This window comes from Schistocerca piceifrons, chromosome 1 (genome assembly GCF_021461385.2).
Source record: "Schistocerca piceifrons isolate TAMUIC-IGC-003096 chromosome 1, iqSchPice1.1, whole genome shotgun sequence".
NCBI lineage: Eukaryota > Metazoa > Arthropoda > Insecta > Orthoptera > Acrididae > Schistocerca > Schistocerca piceifrons.
Window position 1 is genome coordinate 862,532,688 of NC_060138.1, and position 18,332 is coordinate 862,551,019.

Genomic DNA, 18,332 nt, shown 5'->3' on the forward strand with positions numbered 1-18,332 from the left:
TGCCATGTAAATGCTAATGTTAACTGTCACAAGTTTATGCTCTGTCACATTTCTACCTTTATGAATCTCCGGGTAACCTTCATGACTCTTCTGGTACTGCACTGATGATGACTAACCTACAGTCAAAAATCTAGCCCTGGAATAAATTATAGATTTCTAAGACTGACTGCTGTCCTACTTTGCATCTAGATACCTTTCCTGTGCCATATTTGCTTCTGAAATACATAGCTGTAGTGTCTGAAACAATCACGAGTGGAAACATAAGAGACCATCATAAGTGAAATTTCCTCATTGCAAAAGAATAAAGAGTTGTTTCAATAAAATAAAAAACTTTTTATTGTGTAACTACGTCAATATAAACATAATTTTAGATCAAAATAGGAGCATTTAACACAATCACTTCTGAAAACATTTATTAGATCTTTTGTCATTCCGTTTATGCCATGTGATTTCGAAGGGCTTTTTAAAAGGTACCTGATTTCTTGCCCCATGATTAATAAGTGAAAACTATAAAATATATTATATATTTATAACAACAGCCATATCAGATTAACACACAGTTGGTACAGAATTGCTGGAATCAGAACAAAATTTAAAATATTAGGCCACTGCAAGGACATAATTAAAGGTTTATAAAGTCAGTAACCGATACATGGCAGTATAGTTTCAGTTTCACATGCTCACTTTCTTGTCTGAAATTTCCAAAACAAACTGCATTTAACAACTTCAAAACCGGAATGTAACATACAAACAGCTTAGAATAATTTAATGCACTTGCTAAAATGCAAACGCATTCATAGGAGAATATCTACTTAACATGTTTCAACAACATTTCTGCATTGTTAATAAGTTCAACAAATAAGGTAACAAACATTATATACAGAATACTTCTTTATGGAAACATTCTCTCACTCTCTCTTAACAACAAACATAATCTCTCTATGTTGCTGTCCATCTAGAACACACGACTGAATGAAAGCATTCACTGTAATTCTTTTAGAAATCATGAAATGCTTTTTGAATTCATTTCTCCATCAGTAAAGTGACACACATACAACAAAAATAAAATGTGAAAATAAATATTCTGCAATGGCAGCAAGGCATGTTGATTACTATGTACTTTCTCTAACTCTATATACTACAGATCACATTGACTCACTGCAAAGTAGCATTTTGCACACTAACCAACCATATCCAGAGGATTTAAAGCTGTGTAAGTGTTATTTTAGTAGAACATTAACAACATTGCATGAGTTATTTAGCTTTTCTACACATTTCAATAAATGTGCTCGCTGTATGATATTTAGTGTTCACTCAACTATGCATACAAATTAATTGTGTTCAATGAGGAGTTGCCATTTTCTGCAAAACTTTTCTGTTTTTTTGATGTACTGATACTCGCACTTGAATACGTTTAAAAACTGTTTACTCAAGCCTGTTTACCATTAAGAAAACCAATATTTCTCTCTATGCATATTCCCTTACACTGACCTTAGTGAAACATTGGGGCATTCATATCTACAAGCTTTCAAACAGACCATCATACAAAGAAAAAAAATACTTTATATTCTTCAGTCTGATGAAGTAAAATCACAGCTACATACTTCATTAGATATGTGGTAAAAGTTATTGCTGCAAACACATCATTACAGTAGGCATCACTTGTGAGATCTAACAGGGCAGCCACCTCTACACAACAGATCAGTTTATGATTACATCATATTTGGTAAACAGTTCCAAGTTTACATAACATGTAGCTACTCTGTTGATAAAATACAATGAAACAATGATCCTGGGTAATGCGAGGATTTTCTTTAATGTAAGACAGACAAGAAGCTCATTCTTAAATGTGGTATACATGCTGTAATAATAATACATTGAAACTCTCAGATGATAATTATATGGCATTTTTTTTACTGTTACTGGGATGTTATAGCTCTGGAAGTTAATACAGTATGTTATTTTGATGGGGAAAATTGATGGAACACAAAAATTTATATCACAATAAAAATACTGAATACCACCAGAACAGCTGTCATACAAGAAATGGAAGTCAAAAGCCTCCCCACATCTCCAAGATTATGATTAAAAATTGTTCACACTATTCTGAATAATAATAAAATACTTTATCTGGTTCACTATTTCAGGCGTTTGAATGGTTAATGTTAGTCTGTGTCAGCATCTTATTAAATAGTATTAATTTAAATTATAATTCATTTGTTTAAAATTATTTATTGTACAATAATTAAAATGCTATTGTAAAACCACTACTTACATATAACAATACACTAGAGTTTTTAGCCCATGAACACTAGTGTGTCAATACAGCTTCTGCTCTAGTTTTTAAGTTATAATATTTACATATTTTAAAACATATTACTTGACTAATAGGCTTTTATTCCCTTCTTAAAGCATATCTTATGGAACCTTCTAACACTTCTTGTTACATTTGTAATCACTAAGACTTTTCCACACCATTACCTGACTTAGAAGCAGTGTGCACAGAAGTATGTTAGTTTTGTTCTTTTGTTAATGAATGAACATATACGTGTTTTCTTAATATTTCTGATTGTGCAACAACACTTACACAAATGCATAGTGTGCTGCCATATGTGGCTGTGGTAAAGGTGCATGTGCTTTTGTTTCCAGTCAGTTATGGTATCTGAAGAAATCCGTGTATGAATTACTGTGAAGTGATCATCAAACTCTGTTAATGAAAGTGGCTCACTGTTCATTTATTCCATTTCTTTTGATCTGCTAAGGCCTTTAACTTTTTCTTCAGTTCTTACTTTTCATCCCTCTTCAATTGTGGGTGTACTGGGGTTTATAAGTGCATTGTTACCATTTATTGATTTATAGTTAAGTTATAGGCTATAAGTGTACCTTGATTTTTAACAATATATTTAGGGCAAGTATGTAACTAAAGTGGAAGAAGCTGTTGTCTGTTTCATAATGATGGACACATCAAAAGTGTGAAATGTAGCAGCAGGTTCTTCCGAGACACACATCAGACCATGTTGTATGGGCTGCTATGGGTTTATTAGACCAAAATGTGACTATCTAAAAAAAAATAAAAAAAAAAAACAACTCTGAGACGTTTTGACACATTTTAACAGAAGCTTCATTTTTAACACACTGTGTGCAAATATATATACATAGAAAACCAGCCATTACACTTACTGATTTAGTACGCAATCCAACTGATCTTAGACAGAAAGATGCTATACATTTAAAATACTGAATGAAGCCAAAGCAGGAATGATCCAAATTCCACACTGAAAATAAATGTATCTGGTTTTGAGGTATGTGTGTTATGTAATATACATTAATAAAGGAAGCATTAACGTAACAACAGTTATTCTTGTGAGTATTGAACAATATTGACAAATGGATCACTGAAGTTAAGAAATAGTCTAATATGTTATCAGACCACAAAGCATTTATTGCAGTTTGATAGTAATATAATCACTGTAACACTTAATTTTCTACAAGGAATTTCCTTGACATAAATTTTTGTATACTTTGCTTATACTGAATTCATTATAGTGGTATAAATAGTTATTTATGGCCAGTCTGATTAACAGAAGACAGTTTTATATTCCACAGATTACTGTATGCTGACAGGTTGTCATCATACTTAACAGAGGCCGAAGGGCATTCCAGCATTTCATGTTGTCTAAATTGAGCAATCTGCACAGGAATATTAATGGTGTGAGATATAGGCAGTGTCGGTCTGAAATTACTTGGTTTCTTTTTGATAGTTATTTAATAAAACTATAATAGGCCACCCGCATTCATCACATTTGCCCAGTGCATACCACCAGCAGACTTAAGCCGAACAATTAGTGTAATTAACACTGCACAGGTGAGTGTGTTGCATCCTCATGTCACTGCAAGTAGTTTTGGAACATATGGTTACTAATGCTGATATCGTAGTGTTTTAATTAACTCAAAAATTGTAGATTAACATAATTGTTGTAAACATAGCCTGTTGTTCTTATTGTGAGCAGTCTCCAAGTGTATTATAAAAAAATAGTAAAGAATTATTTTTTCCTTACAGAGTATGCAATGTTTACTTATCTGAAAGCTCAAAAGATTTCACGTCACAAGCTACGATATTTGTAACTCAAACCAACATTACTTACATTTCCTTTTTCTGAGGTACGTGAAGAATATCATTAGTTGTAACATTCTAGTTCTTATTATTTTTTATTCATGCAAATATAACACAATAACTGAACATTTAATAATTACATGAATCCTTTTGCTCTGCTTTCTAGTTATTGCCCATGACAATTAACATTTTATCAGCGACACAAAAATGAAAGATGAAGAAACAAACAATGTCGCCACATTTCACGCACATTATGTAGCTTCCACCATATTACTTTATCAAAATTGCAGTTTCATTCTTTACATTGATCAAGCATGAGCCACATGTAGTAAGCAAAATTCACGTTGTATTGAAACACTTCCCAGCAAAGTGTCTTTAATATTACGGTTTCCCTTCCTCACTGTGGTTGATACGTATTTCTGGATCTCATTCGTGAACTATTTTCCATCGTGTATACAACTATCCAACTACAGACGAGCTGCTGATCATAATACTTTTGGTTTACAAATACACTTAACTACTTAAAACCCTACTTATTATAACTTTTAAATAGAACTTTTTTTCAAAGGCTTAACGCATCTACACGCAGGCAACCTCATACGTCATCTGGTAAGAAATTTGCAAGTGATCTGAAAAAAAAAATCAAATAATCCTTCTGGCAAAATTCTGCTCTGCTGCAATCTTGTAGCATTAAACGTCTTCCTCAAGCGTGACGCCTACTACATTTTATGCTACATTGTGTTTTTTCCTTGCTACATACTGCGCATTTGCAATACCACCGGTGTCGTAACACAGTTAAATGGTCTAGTAATTTCTGTACGAATTACATGGTTCTTCTCATCACAGTTCCACCACTACAATTTTAACGCAGAACAGTCTAATTACAATATCTATAGGCTAATGACTGCTATCGAAATAGCCGAGTATGAAGCAATTGTCGCTTAGTACCTTTCTTGTACTGATTTTTATATTGGCTGATTTGGACTGTCGATTGGGTGTCGTACTGGCAAAACAGTTAAATTTAATTAATCAATCGATGTACTGTTCTTTTTGTGCCGTAGTACGGTAAGCCACATCAAAATTAGAGACAGTGTGACTTGTGAATCGGAGAAATAGCTTAGTGAAAGAAGTATTTCTCATGTCGCTTTGCCATTAATTTCTTTTACTGCATGCCGACATTCTGTATTTGTTACCGAAAGTATTACCTCTCTATTCGGATGAAATATTCGTGCTGTTCGTGAAAAATAAATCAGTTTCATATATACTTCCAACGCACAAACCGTGGTAAATGTGCTATTACTTCGTGCTTAATGCGACGAGGTACTGAACACAGACTGCAACGCTTCTAAACTAAGCAAATTTTGCAAGAAAAGAAAGTACAGGGGAGACTGAAAAGCAGTAGATTTTGGGTGTGTGAAATCTAAACTTAAACATTCGATACGACACTGCGTACGAGGCTCGTGTGGGAAACGTAACTGAAGGCGGGTGACGGGTCGTGGCGAGACGTAGGTGTCGACTGCGACGCGAGAGGTTTTGCAAACGCGGGGTAACTGGCGTTCCGTGGCGTCTCTGCTAGCGGGCTTTGCTGCTGGTGCTGCCTGGAGGTCGGATGGTTGGTGTGGCGACAGCCGGCCGGCGAGGCGGCGTTATAAGGCGCTGGGGGCAGCCGACACACTGGCGCCAGCGCCTGCGCCAGCCGCCAGCAACGCTATCGCCAGCAGCGCACCCGCCGCCGGGCCAGACCGCGAGCGCGCTGAGTTGCAGCGGTCCTCGTTGCACGTGCAGTACTGCACGTGCACATCGTGTGTGCCCGATCGCTGGAAGCACGAGCGGCCGTCGGAATTCGAGTCATCCGTCAGGTAGCCGCAGCCGCGTACCACACGAGTCTTCCCGTACACTGCAAAATTAAGAAAAAGGAAAAACTAGGTTACAATCTTTGGTACAACAGATTCAGAAAAGCAGTAGCGTGTCACCTCTGCGAGTTGCTGGTGTCGGGCGTCCTACCGCCCGGCGCCAACGACCCCAACTGTTCTCCATTCTAGCAACTGGCTCGCCATGTACGATAATATACCTAGAAAGAACTAACAACGCTGGCTATTTACACGTAAGCACACTCAACAAAAAATTAATCGACCCCAGAAGACATGTTAATACGTTTAGCGTCCACGAGATTCTTCCAGTATCCTGTATCCAGCTAAAGCCACTCATTGATGATGAAAGTGGACTATCAGACCAATTGTGTGATTAGATCGAAGAGTTCCTAGATAACAGAACGCAGCATGTCATTCTCAATGGAGGGAAGTCTTCCGAAGTAAGAGTGATTTCAGGTTCGCCGCAGCGGAGTGTCGTAGGACCGTTGCTATTCACAATATACATAAATGACCTTGTGGGTGACATCGGAAGTTCACTGAGGCTTTTTGCGGATGATGCTGTGGTATATCGAGAGGTTGTAACAATGAAAAATTGTACTGAAATGCAGGAGGATCTGCAGTGAATTGACGCATGGTGCAGGGAATGGCAATTGAATCTCAATGTAGACAAGTGTAATGAGCTGCGAATACATAGAAAGAAAGATCCCTTATCATTTAGCTACAATATAGCAGGTCAGCAACTGGAAGCAGTTAATTCCGTAAATTATCTGGGAGTACGCATTAGGAGTGATTTAAAATGGAATGATCATATAAATTTGATCGTCGGTAAAGCAGATGCCAGACTGAGATTCATTGGAAGAATCGTAATGAAATGCAATCCGAAAACAAAGGAAGTAGGTTACAGTACGCTTGTTCGCCCACTGCTTGAATACTGCTCAGCAGTGTGGGATCCGTACCAGATAGGGTTGATAGAAGAGATAGAGAAGATCCAACGGAGAGCAGCACGCTTCGTTACAGGATCATTTAGTAATCGCGAAAGCCTTACGGAGATGATAGATAAACTCCAGTGGAAGACTCTGCAGGAGAGACATTCAGTAGCTCGGTACGGCCTTTTGTTAAAGTTTCGAGAACCTTCACCGAAGAGTCAAGCAGTATATTGCTCCCTCCTACGTATATCTCGCGAAGAGACCATGAGGATAAAATCAGAGGGATTAGAGCCCACACAGAAGCATACCAGCAATCCTTCTTTCCACGGACAATATGAGACTGGAATAGAAGGGAGAGCCGATAGAGGTACTCAAGGTACCCTCCGCCACACACCGTCAGGTGGCTTGCAGAGTATGGATGTAGATGTAGATGTAGAGCTACCAAATTGTGAGGATGTTATTGCTACATTTCACCAATGTGATAAAAGTGCGGTAGTTTCACGTACATAAGTTATAAAAGAGCAGCGCACTGGCGGAGCTGTCTTTGGACTCAGGTGATTCGTATGAAAAGGCTTGCGACGTAATTATGGTCGCACGAAGAGAATTAACAGATTTTGAACTCCGATTGGTAGTTGGAGCTACACGCATGGGACATCCCGTTTCGAAAATCGTTGCGGAATTCAATATTCCGAGATCCATTGTCAAGAGTGTGCGGAGAATACCAAATTTCAGGCATTACCTCTCACCATGGACAACGCAGTAGCCGACGGTCTTCACTTGATCGTGAGCAGCGGCGGTTGCATAGAGATGTCAGTGATAACAGATAAGCAACACTGCGTGAAATAACTGCAGAAATCAATGTGGGACGTACCACGAACGTATCCGTTAGGACAAATGGTTCAAATGGCTCTGAGCATTATGGGACTCAACTTCTGAGGTCATTAGTCCCCTAGAACTTAGAACTAGTTAAACCTAACTAACCTAAGGACATCACACACATCCATGCCCGAGGCAGGATTCGAACCTGCGACCGCAGCGGTCTCGCGGTTCCAGACTGCAGCGCCCAGAACCGCACGGCCACTTTGGCCGGCTCCGTTAGGACAGAGGGGCAAGATTTGGCATTAATAGGATATGATGGCCGACGATCGACGCAAGCGCGTTTGATAACATCACGACATCGCCCCTCCTGGGCTCGTGATCATATCGGTTGGAAATCTGTGGCCTGGTCAGATGACTCCCCTTTTCAGTTGGTAAGAGCCGATGGTAGGGTTCAGGTGTGGTGCAGACCCCACAAAGCCATGGATCCAAGTTGTCAACAAGGCACTGGTGGTAGCTCTATAATCGTGTAGACAGTGTCTACATGGAATGGACTGGGTTCTGTTGTCCAACTGAACCTATCACTGACTGGAAATATTTATGTCTGGCTACCTGGAGACCATTTGCAGCCATTCATGTTCCCAAACAACGATGAAATTTTTGTGGATGACAATACGCCATATCACCGGGCCACAGTTGCTCACTATTGCTTTGAAGAAAATTCTGCAGCGAATCATTTGGTCTCCCAGATCGCCCAACATGAATCCCATCGAACATTTATGGAACATAATCGTGAGTTCGGTTTGTGCATAAAATACTGCTGAGGCAGCATTTCCGCAGTTATGGACGGCTGAGAGGCAGCATGGCTCACTATTTCTGCAGGGGACTCCCAACGACTTGTTGAGTCCATGCCATGTCGAGTTACTGCATTAGGCTTGGCAAAAGGAGGTCCGACACGATATTTGGAAGTATCCCATGACGTTTGTCACCTCATTGTAGTCCCAGATATTTGCTATGGGATTAAGGCCGGGTGATTTACCACGCTAGTCGAGGTGCCTGAATGTTTGTGAAATCAGTGCAACCCTGTGAACGTGACTGTTGTCGTAATGGAAGATTGGAGTGTCCATAGCATACTTTTCTTAAACTTACAGAAGTAAGGGCAACATCTGGTCATGGAGAATGTTGAAATGGATATGGAAATGCCCTGTGGCTAGGGCCTCCCATCGGGTAGACCGTTCGCCTGGTGCAAGTCTTTCGAGTTGACGTCACTTTGGCGACTTGCGTGTCGATGGGGATGAAATGATGATGATAAGGACAACACAAGACCCAGTCCCTGAGTGTAGAAAATCTCCTATCCAGCCGGGAATCGAACCCGGGCCGTTAGGTATGACATTCCGTCACACTAATCACTAAGCTGCCAGGGGTGGACAGTCTTGAAATGAACACCCTGCTTCATGTTCACAGTAACCTGAATGATTGGGGCCAAGTCACAGTGCGAAAAACACCCAGAAAACATCACAGAACCACCTCTGGCTTAGCCTGAACTACACCTCCACATACTGTAAGCTAAATATTTCAGTGAGCCGTCGGTGCACTCGATGTGTTGCATGATTTTAAAAGAGACTACATCGCAACTCATCAAATCACACTACATGCCCCCAGTCAGCTACTGTCCAGTCTCTGTGTGCTTGGCCCATTGCAGACTTCCAGCTCGATGTACCACTGTGAGAAATGGCTTATTGTGTGATACCCTATACCAAATGTCCGTTGTACGCAGTTCATTCGCAATGTTTATTCAAAAACTAGTTGAAATGGACTTGCATTAATTGACGGCATTATAACCTGCCAGGTTTTTAACTGATCGTCAGTGAAGAGGCATGACTCATCTCTGCTCCCTTTCATTTAGGATCTAATTATGACTGTTGTTCTTACGTCATGTTGCATTGCTGTGAGCAGTATGTCATTCCTTGTAGACATGCTGTGTGGTACGTGTTGACATGCTAACAAGCTAGACAACTTCGTTCCCAGTGCGCTCAAGGGTACATCCAACCACGATAGCTCTTTTCTATCCTTCAGACACATCTCCACGTTGACTCAACTTACTGCTCTGATTCCAAACAACAGACCGGCAATTACTTATCACTTCACTGTTGTGGCTTACGTCAGCAGTGGAAGGTCACATGACAAACCGGTACTTGTTCTACACCATCTACAATGCACCAAAGCGACCAGTTTGCTCGTATGAGGGAGTGACTGCTCCGTGAACTCATACGAGCAAGCTGCCTAAACAAATATGACTTGATAACAAACTCATCAGAATATTCTAATAGACATGAATTTCTTACGTTCGTAACATATGATGAAGATAATGACGGTGATGTTTATGAAACGGGTGATTAACTGATGAAAAACATATTAGATGATAGAATTGCTACACCAACATTTTCTCCATAGTCACTTATCAGATATACACCGAGGTGAAAAAAGTCATGGGGTACCTCCTAATACAGTGACGAACCTCCTTTTGCCTGGTGCAGTGCAGCAATTCGATGTGGTATGGATTCAACAAGTAGTTGGAAGTCCCCTGCAGAAATATTCAGCCACACCGCCTCTATTGCCATCCATAACTGCGAAAGTGTTGCTGGTACAGGATTTTTTTTGCATGAACTGACCTCGCGATTATATCCAGTTCGATAGGATCCATGTCGAGCGATCTGGGTGGCCAAATAATTCGCTCGAATTGTTCAGAATGTTCTTCAAACCAATCGCGAACAACTATGGTCCCGTGACATGGCACATTGTCATCTACAAAAACATCATCGTTATTTGGGAACATGAAGTTCATGAATGGATCCGAATAGTCTCCAAGCAACTGAAAACAATCAGGACCCAGTCCATCACATGTAAACACAGCCCACACCATTAGCGAGCCACCACCAGCTTGACAGTGCTTTATTGACAACGTCGGTCCATGGCCGCGTGAGGTCTGCAAACGCTGCTACTCTCGGTCGTTAAGCGCAGGCCGTAGACCACTGCGCAGTCCGTAGTGACAGGTAATACCAATTGAATTCCCTAACAATTTCCAAAATGGAATGTCCCATGCGTCTAGCTCCAACTACCATTTTGCATCCAGAGTCCGTTAATTTCCGTCGGGCGGCCATAATTACGTCTGAAACATTTTCACCTGAATCACCCGAGTACAACTGACAGTCCCGCCAATCCACTACCCTTTTATGTCTTGTTCATGCGACACTACTGCCATCTGTGTAAGTGCATATCTCTGTCCGATAATTTTTGTCACCACAGCGTACGTACGACGAGTGAATAATTGACACCATGTATATCAGATGTAAGAATAGTTATACCAAAATGTTCTCTGTAGTAACATACCAGATATAGGTAGAAAAAGTGGAAATGTAAGGCATCACAACCATACAACAAGACGTGGTTCTCGAGCTTCAGCAGAAAAACAGGATGAAGGGTGGGTACTTCAGGCACCCATCGTCAGCTTCATGTTCCTGTGGTGAACGGAATCAGGGTAGGATGCCCTTATCGATCTCTAGACAACACTCCCGTAATAAAATCGAGGCCTGGCGAATGCTCTGTAGAATTGCAGAGCGCCGGAGTCGCGATCTGAGCTACTAAAGTCTCTTCTGATTGTTTTCTCAGATGATAAACTGAGTAGTAACCTGACATTTTCTACCGATTCTACGAGTCGTTTAACAGTCAATTTCAATTAAAGGGATGGTTATGACGCTGAACGAAGAGAAAAAAATGGAAAATTATTCACTCACAAAGAACATTCTACAACTCATAGATACTCCGCAAGCTCCCGTATGGTGCGTGTCGGAGGGTACCCTGTACCACTACTAGTCAATTTCTTTTCTATTCCATTCGCAAATAGAGCGAGGGAAAACGACTATCTGTATGCCTCTGTACGTGCCCTGATCTATCTAATTTTATCTTCATGGTCCTTACGCGAAACGTACATTGGCGGCAGTAGAATCGTTCTCCAGTCAGCCTCAAATGCCGGGCCTCTAAATTTTCTCAATAGTGTTCCTCGTAAAGAACGTCGCCTTCCCTCCAGCAATTCTCATTCGATTTCCCGAAGCATCTCCGTAATACTTTCGTGATAATTCGAAACTTCCAGTAACAAATCTAGCAGCCCGCCTCTGAATTGCTTCGATGTCTTTCCTAATTCCGAGCAGGGGCGGATCCCAAACATTCAAAAGTTACTCAACAGTGGCTCGCACTACTGTCCTATATGCGGTGTCCTTTACAGATGAACCACACTTTCCTAAAATTCTCCCAATAAACCGAAGTCGATCATTCGCTTTCTCTACTACAATTCTCACACGCTCACTTCATTTCATATCGCTTTGCAACGTTACGCCTAGGCATTTAATTGACGTGACTGCGTCAAGCGGCACACCACTAACACTGTATTCGAACATTATGGGTTTGTTCTTCCTGCTCGTTAACTTACATTTTTCTATATTTAGAAGTAGCTGTCATTCATCACACCAACTAGAAATTTTGTCCAAGTCATCTTGTATGCTCCTGCAGTCACTCATCTTCGACATCTTTCTATACACCACAGTGTCATCAGCAAACAGCCGCACACTGCTCCTTACGCTGTCCGACATATGATTTATGTGTATAACACACTTGCCTGGGGCAATCCTGACAATACGCTTGTTGTGATGAACACAAGAAGTGTTTTAACGATGGATGGAACTCTGATTGGCTTTGGAAAAGAAGCTAACTCTTAAAACATTGCCTTGAAGGTATTTATTCTTCTGATTTAATCAGCTTGGCAGAGAATCACATGAACCAACAAAAAATTATATTACGAGGGTGAGTCAAATGAAAACCTTAAATTTGTAATAACAAAGCGAAATTTCAAGCAGTTATCCGGTAAGTTGGTAAGCGTGCTACAGCGTGCAGAATGGCCTGTAGGTGGCAGCATAATGCAGATGCACACATACCGTCGCAGTATCAGTATAAAGATGGTCGCCCCACTTGCAACTTGCACCAGGGGAGAACAGCGTTCTGTTATTCGGTTTTTGCGTAGTGAAGGTGTGAAACCTATTGAAATTCGTCGACGAATGAAGGTTCAGTACGGTGATGCATGTTTGTCACAGCAGCAAGTCTACGAATGGAATAGGAAGTTCGCAAATGGTGTGACTTCAGTGGAAGACGCTCCTCGTCCAGGTCAGGCACAACGAGTTGTGACTCCACAGAACATTGCAGCAGTTGAAGCCATAATGAAGGAAAGCCGCCGAGTGACACTGAATTACATTGCAGCATGTTTACAGATTGTCATGGGTCAGCACACCACAGTTTCACAAAGTTTCTGCAAGATGGGTGCCTCGGCAGCTGACTCCTGAAATGAGAGAACGACATGTTGATGCTTGTGAAGAACTTCTTCGGCGCTTTGAACGAGAAGGTGATGGCTTCCTTGCAAGAATCGTTACTGGGGACGAAACCTGGGTTCACTTCCACCACCCAGAAACGAAGAGAGCGAGCAAGGAATGGCGCCATTCCTCATCACCAAAACCAAAGAAGTTTCGAACAGAACCATCAGCAGGGAAGGTTATGCCGACTCTCTTTTGGGACGAAAAAGGCGTCATTTTGGGGCATAGCATGCCTAGAGGGACCACTGTCGCCAGTACATCATACACAGATCTCCCAAAAAATCATCTGCGGCCTGCAATCAAATCAAAGCGACGTGGATTGCTGTCAGCAGGTGTCCTTTTGCAACATGACAATGCAAGGCCCCACACTGCCTGTACAACAGTTGCAACCATCAGAGACCTGCATTTTGAGTGTCTTTCTCATCCACTATACTCACCAGAGCTTGCCCCAAGTGATTTCCATATGTTTGGACCACTCAAAGACGCAATGGGAGGAAAGAAATTCGGTTCTGATGAAGAGGTACGGCACGCGGTGCATGAGTGGTTGCGCGAACTACCAAAAGAATTTTTTTCTTAAGGAATTTATGCACTTTGTAAGCCCCGGAGGACTTGCACTGAGCGTGGGGGAGATTATGTTGAAACGTGATACAGATTTGTACCACTTCTGCGCAATAAATAATATTTTTTAAAAAATTTAAGGTTTTCATTTGACTCACCCTCGTAATACGAGTAAATCGACGAAACTAAAAGTATCTTAATGTAGTCTCGTAAGTATTCTCCAAAACAAGAAACACGCTGATATAGACTGATCAACCAAAACATTATGACTACCTCATTTGAAACGTAATACAGAAGCGGTTTACGTAGCATGAGTTCGACAGGCTCTTGGTACGACTCCAGAAGTGTGTGGCACAAGCTGTCTATGCACAAGTTACGCACTTCCCGTGGTTTGTGGGCACAGAGCTGGCACCTCTTAACATCTCATATGTGTCCCATCGAGTTCAGATCAGGCGAAATTGGTGGCCACTACGTCGCTGTAAGTTCACTATCACGCTACTCACACCAATTGCCTTATCGTAGGTATAGTTACCTGCTGGAAGATACCATCGCCTTCAGGGAAAACATGTATAATGAAAGGATGTAGGTGGTGTCCGATAACGTTCACGTAGTCCGCAGTTGTCATGGTGCCATCAGTTACTGCCGCAGGTCCGATGGTAGCCCAGGTGAAAGCCTCCCATAGCAGAATACTGCCTCCGCCAGTCTGTACCCGTAGCGCGGTGCACATTTCAAGCAGCCGTTTTCGCCTGGATGACGGCGCATCCGGACATGACAGTCCATCTGGTAAAAACTAGAAACGTGGTTCATACGACGAAGTGACAAGTTTCCACTAATCTATTGTAATTGATGACGACGATGGGTGAACGTGGGGACGCGTAGCGATCGTTTGTTGTGGAGCTCCATGATCAGTGTGCTCTGAAGCCCTCGTGCCTGCACTGGCATTGTAATCCGCCATCAGACCTCCTGCAGGTCGCCATCTGCTCTGCGTTACAGAACGTGCAAGCCTCCGAGTTGTGGACATGCAACAGCTTGTCGCCCACACGTGGTTCCACCGTCCTTCAACCACTTTCCATATTATGCTCATGACAGTTGCACACCTACGGCCGACGGGTTTCGCAGTTTCCAAAATGCTCGTTGCCTGATGTGGCGCCGTTTGGCTTTTGGAAAAGTCACTTGTGTCCTTATTTGCGACCCGTGTCATCGCTAGAAAGATTTCCCATTTGTGTCTGCCCCGCTTATGTAATGCACTTTCCGCACCGCGTCGCATGCCCGCAGTGCAACCAGGCGGCGTTTAATCCCGCTGTGAGCAGTAATGGTAATGCTTTGCTCATCAGTGCAGTAAGCGCGTGAACGAAACATCTGTATGACGCCTCCACGAGGAGGAGATGTTTCAGTGGAAACGGGACCAGTACCATCAAATTCACACTGCGTACTGCTCGATGGATAAGAAGCTTCGAGGTGCCACACACAGCGGTGGTCAGGCCCATTTCTACCATTACGTAAGACTGGGCGGCCGCCTGGGGCGGCTAAGGGCAGAAAAAATTAAGTTCGGATCAAACAATGAAACAGTTGGGCAAATGAGGAGAAAAATAAATGAAAAAGAGGAAATATGAAAACACCGAACTATTTTCAAAAGCGTACGGAGCAGTTACTTAATAAGCATTTACTTACTTTGACAAAGGTAAAGACATTGCCTCTATCTAACTCAAAACTAAAGCACCCGCTACTGAGTACGAAACGGTTACAAACATGACCAAGATTCATCTCGCCCGAGCACTGGAGAGGTGCACGTTCGCTGCCTTGCGATCATAACGCGACTTTATGCTATACCTCCCTCAGTCCCTCTTTTTGTTTTTGTGACTGCAGGTCATTTGTCAAGTGCCAGTTGTATTGAGTGGTTCTGTTGACGTTTTTAGTTCTACTGTTATTTCCTGTCGATAATCGATCACGTATTCACAAGTTAGGTTTTAAACTTCTCTTTTAACATAGTAAATGGTGAGTGCAGTTCATCATACCCATGCATAAAAATCTGTCTCTGATAGTCTGAGACTCGCAGAGAGAGGAGGAGGAGGGAGAGGAGGAGACTGGTGTTTAATGTCCTGTCGACAACGAGGTCATTAGAGACGGAGCACAAACTCGGATTAGGGAAGGATGGGGAAGGAAATCGGCAGTGCCCTTTCATAGGAACCATCTCGGCATTTGCCTGAAGCGATTTAGGGAGATCGCGGGAAACCTAAATCAGGATGGCCGGACGCGGGTTTGAACCGTCGTCCTCCCGAATGCGAGTCCAATATGCTAACCACTGTGCCACCTCGCTCAGTCGCAGAGAGAAAAGAGCTGCATTGTCTTTTCTCAAACAAATTAGCTGTCGTTTCCTTAAACTAGGACGTATGTATTTGTTGTTCTCAATCAGCTTTAAAGAACTGGCGACAAAGCGTGAAAACTGACGACTGTCCCCAGAAAATGAGGACGTCTGCTCGCCTTAGTTTAATGGGAGATTTGAATTGTAGTGCCGTTGGCTGTTGGTGGTGGTGGTCGTGGGAGGGGGGATATCAGAGAGACCTATAGTAGTAAAATAAATAGAGGATAGTCATTTTTCAACTACAGCCTAGGGCGGCAAAACACCTAGCAATGGTCCAGGCGGTGGTTCATCATCTATTTTGAAGCGTTTGCATTATCGGTATTGATTCGTATGGTGTTTTACCAGTCTTTGGATTGGGAATTACTATTACAAGGGTCGAATGAAAAGTAATGCCTTCAGTACTGAAAGGAACCAACGGGGTTAGCGATTATCGGTAAAGAATTGTAATATTTCTTTATTTACCGCCTATGTCGTAGCAGAGAATTAGATTGTTTCATAACAGATATTAAAGAGAATATCAATGAGTAATTTCATCCTGAAATAACGTAGACCACAAATCATAATTATAGTTAATTTGCGCCTGAAGTAGACTGGACGCATTCTCTTTCTTGTCCGTCATTAGTGGTAATCTGATGTATAGAAACCTTAATCCGCCATTTCATGCAATCCCATTTGATACGACAGCTTATGCAATAATAATATAAACATTGTGGAAAAAGTATTGTTCAACTGGACATACCAGTGAACTGGTGCGAAAAAAAAGATATAAAATAAATCAAGCTGTGTTATGTGTCTCGTTAACTTCATTAATCAAAATATGAGCGTTTTCTACCCTCGACGAAATTAACTGCTTATAAGCATACAGAGAGGTGCATGGTCAAATAAATTATTCACTACGAAGTATAAGTTAGAATGTTACAGAGCACATTGAAAGGTGATAAAATCGATTCGGATTTAGTATGGACTGTCGACTGTGCGGCAGATAGCAAATTTATACCATGATACGATATGTGAACCTTCCAAGTAATAATGAATTACAGTATCATTAATTTCTGAAATGTAGCACATGCCAATCGAAACGACACAATAAGAATTCGAGAAAGTATTTTTTTTTTAAAAAAAAAGCAATAGTGATGATTTAAGTCTCAATTTTGAGAGAAATATGCTTGCCTAAAGTTTAATCGACATTTTTCTTTCAACCTGTCTTCTCTGTCCTCAGTTAAACTTGCTAGAGCTACTCTATTCTTTCCGATTAATTTCAACAGATAAAAGGCCGAAACGTGACCCACGCGTCTACCACAAGTAGAAGGAACTTCTCGTACGATCACATTTTCATGTTGTACCTGCATAACGAATTGATAAGAGAAATAGAATATCATTTGGAATATTATAACTCATTTTTGTTAAGAATTTTTGATGGAGAACGTAACAAGCCACAAATTCTCAGCTGATTTACAGCCACGGAGTTCAACAAGAACCAGCATGGAGAAAACAAAATTGATTGTTGTTGTTGTTGAAGAACAGTGTTGCTCATGCTAATCGGCCTCGGCTCCCAGTAAAGAGTGGTCTTCGCGGTTTCAGATTTGAGCGTAACTCTGTCCGAATGGCCGGGTTTCTTCAGAGCCCAGAGAGCCTGTGCGTGTGTCCTGCGTTACATAAGCGGCCCTGAAGCCTTAAAACAGCGAGGCGGGTATCGATCTGTGGCTTCCAAGTTGACTACCCCCTCTACCACTACCTACAGGGGTTGGACAAAAATATGGATACATCGCTAGAAATGCATGCTTGGACATAAATGCGGATGTCAGTCAAGTCTGCAGATTGCACTATTGTGTTTGACAATGAACGGCACTTGTCCAATGTCCTCAATACGTTGCAAGTGTGAATCGTGGTCAGAACAGTGTTGTGTGTACTCGTTAAGTGCATCACGTCGGAGCTCGAGGCATTCGAACATGGGCAGATTGTTGGTTCTCGTACGGTGGGTGCTTCCGTAACCATGGTAGCCGAAGTGTTTGGTGTTTCAAAAGGGACCGCATCATACCACATGTAAGGAAAGCGGAAAACATCATCCGCTAAGTCACAACGCGGACGTAAGTGTGCGTTGAGTGATCCTGATGGAAGGCCATTGATGAGGACTCTGATGAAAAATAAAAAGATGGCAGCTGCAGAGGTCACTGCAGAGCCGAATGCCGCAATCACTAAATCTGTCAGTATGAAAACAATATGAAGGGAGCTTCATAAGCAGGGGATTGCAGGGCAAGCTAGAATTCC

General features: G+C 41.8%; 1 protein-coding gene across 1 annotated transcript in view; it reads right to left on the reverse strand.

The window, feature by feature from the left end:
- Positions 1-318: 318 nt before the first annotated feature.
- Positions 319-18,332, reverse strand: part of LOC124716038 — a 371,939-nt gene continuing 353,925 nt past the window's right edge. Inside the window, exon 3 of the mRNA XM_047243140.1 lies at positions 319-6,011. Coding sequence (XP_047099096.1) covers positions 5,761-6,011 — 251 coding nt within the window. The 3' untranslated portion in view covers positions 319-5,760. The remainder of the gene's footprint in view (positions 6,012-18,332) is intronic.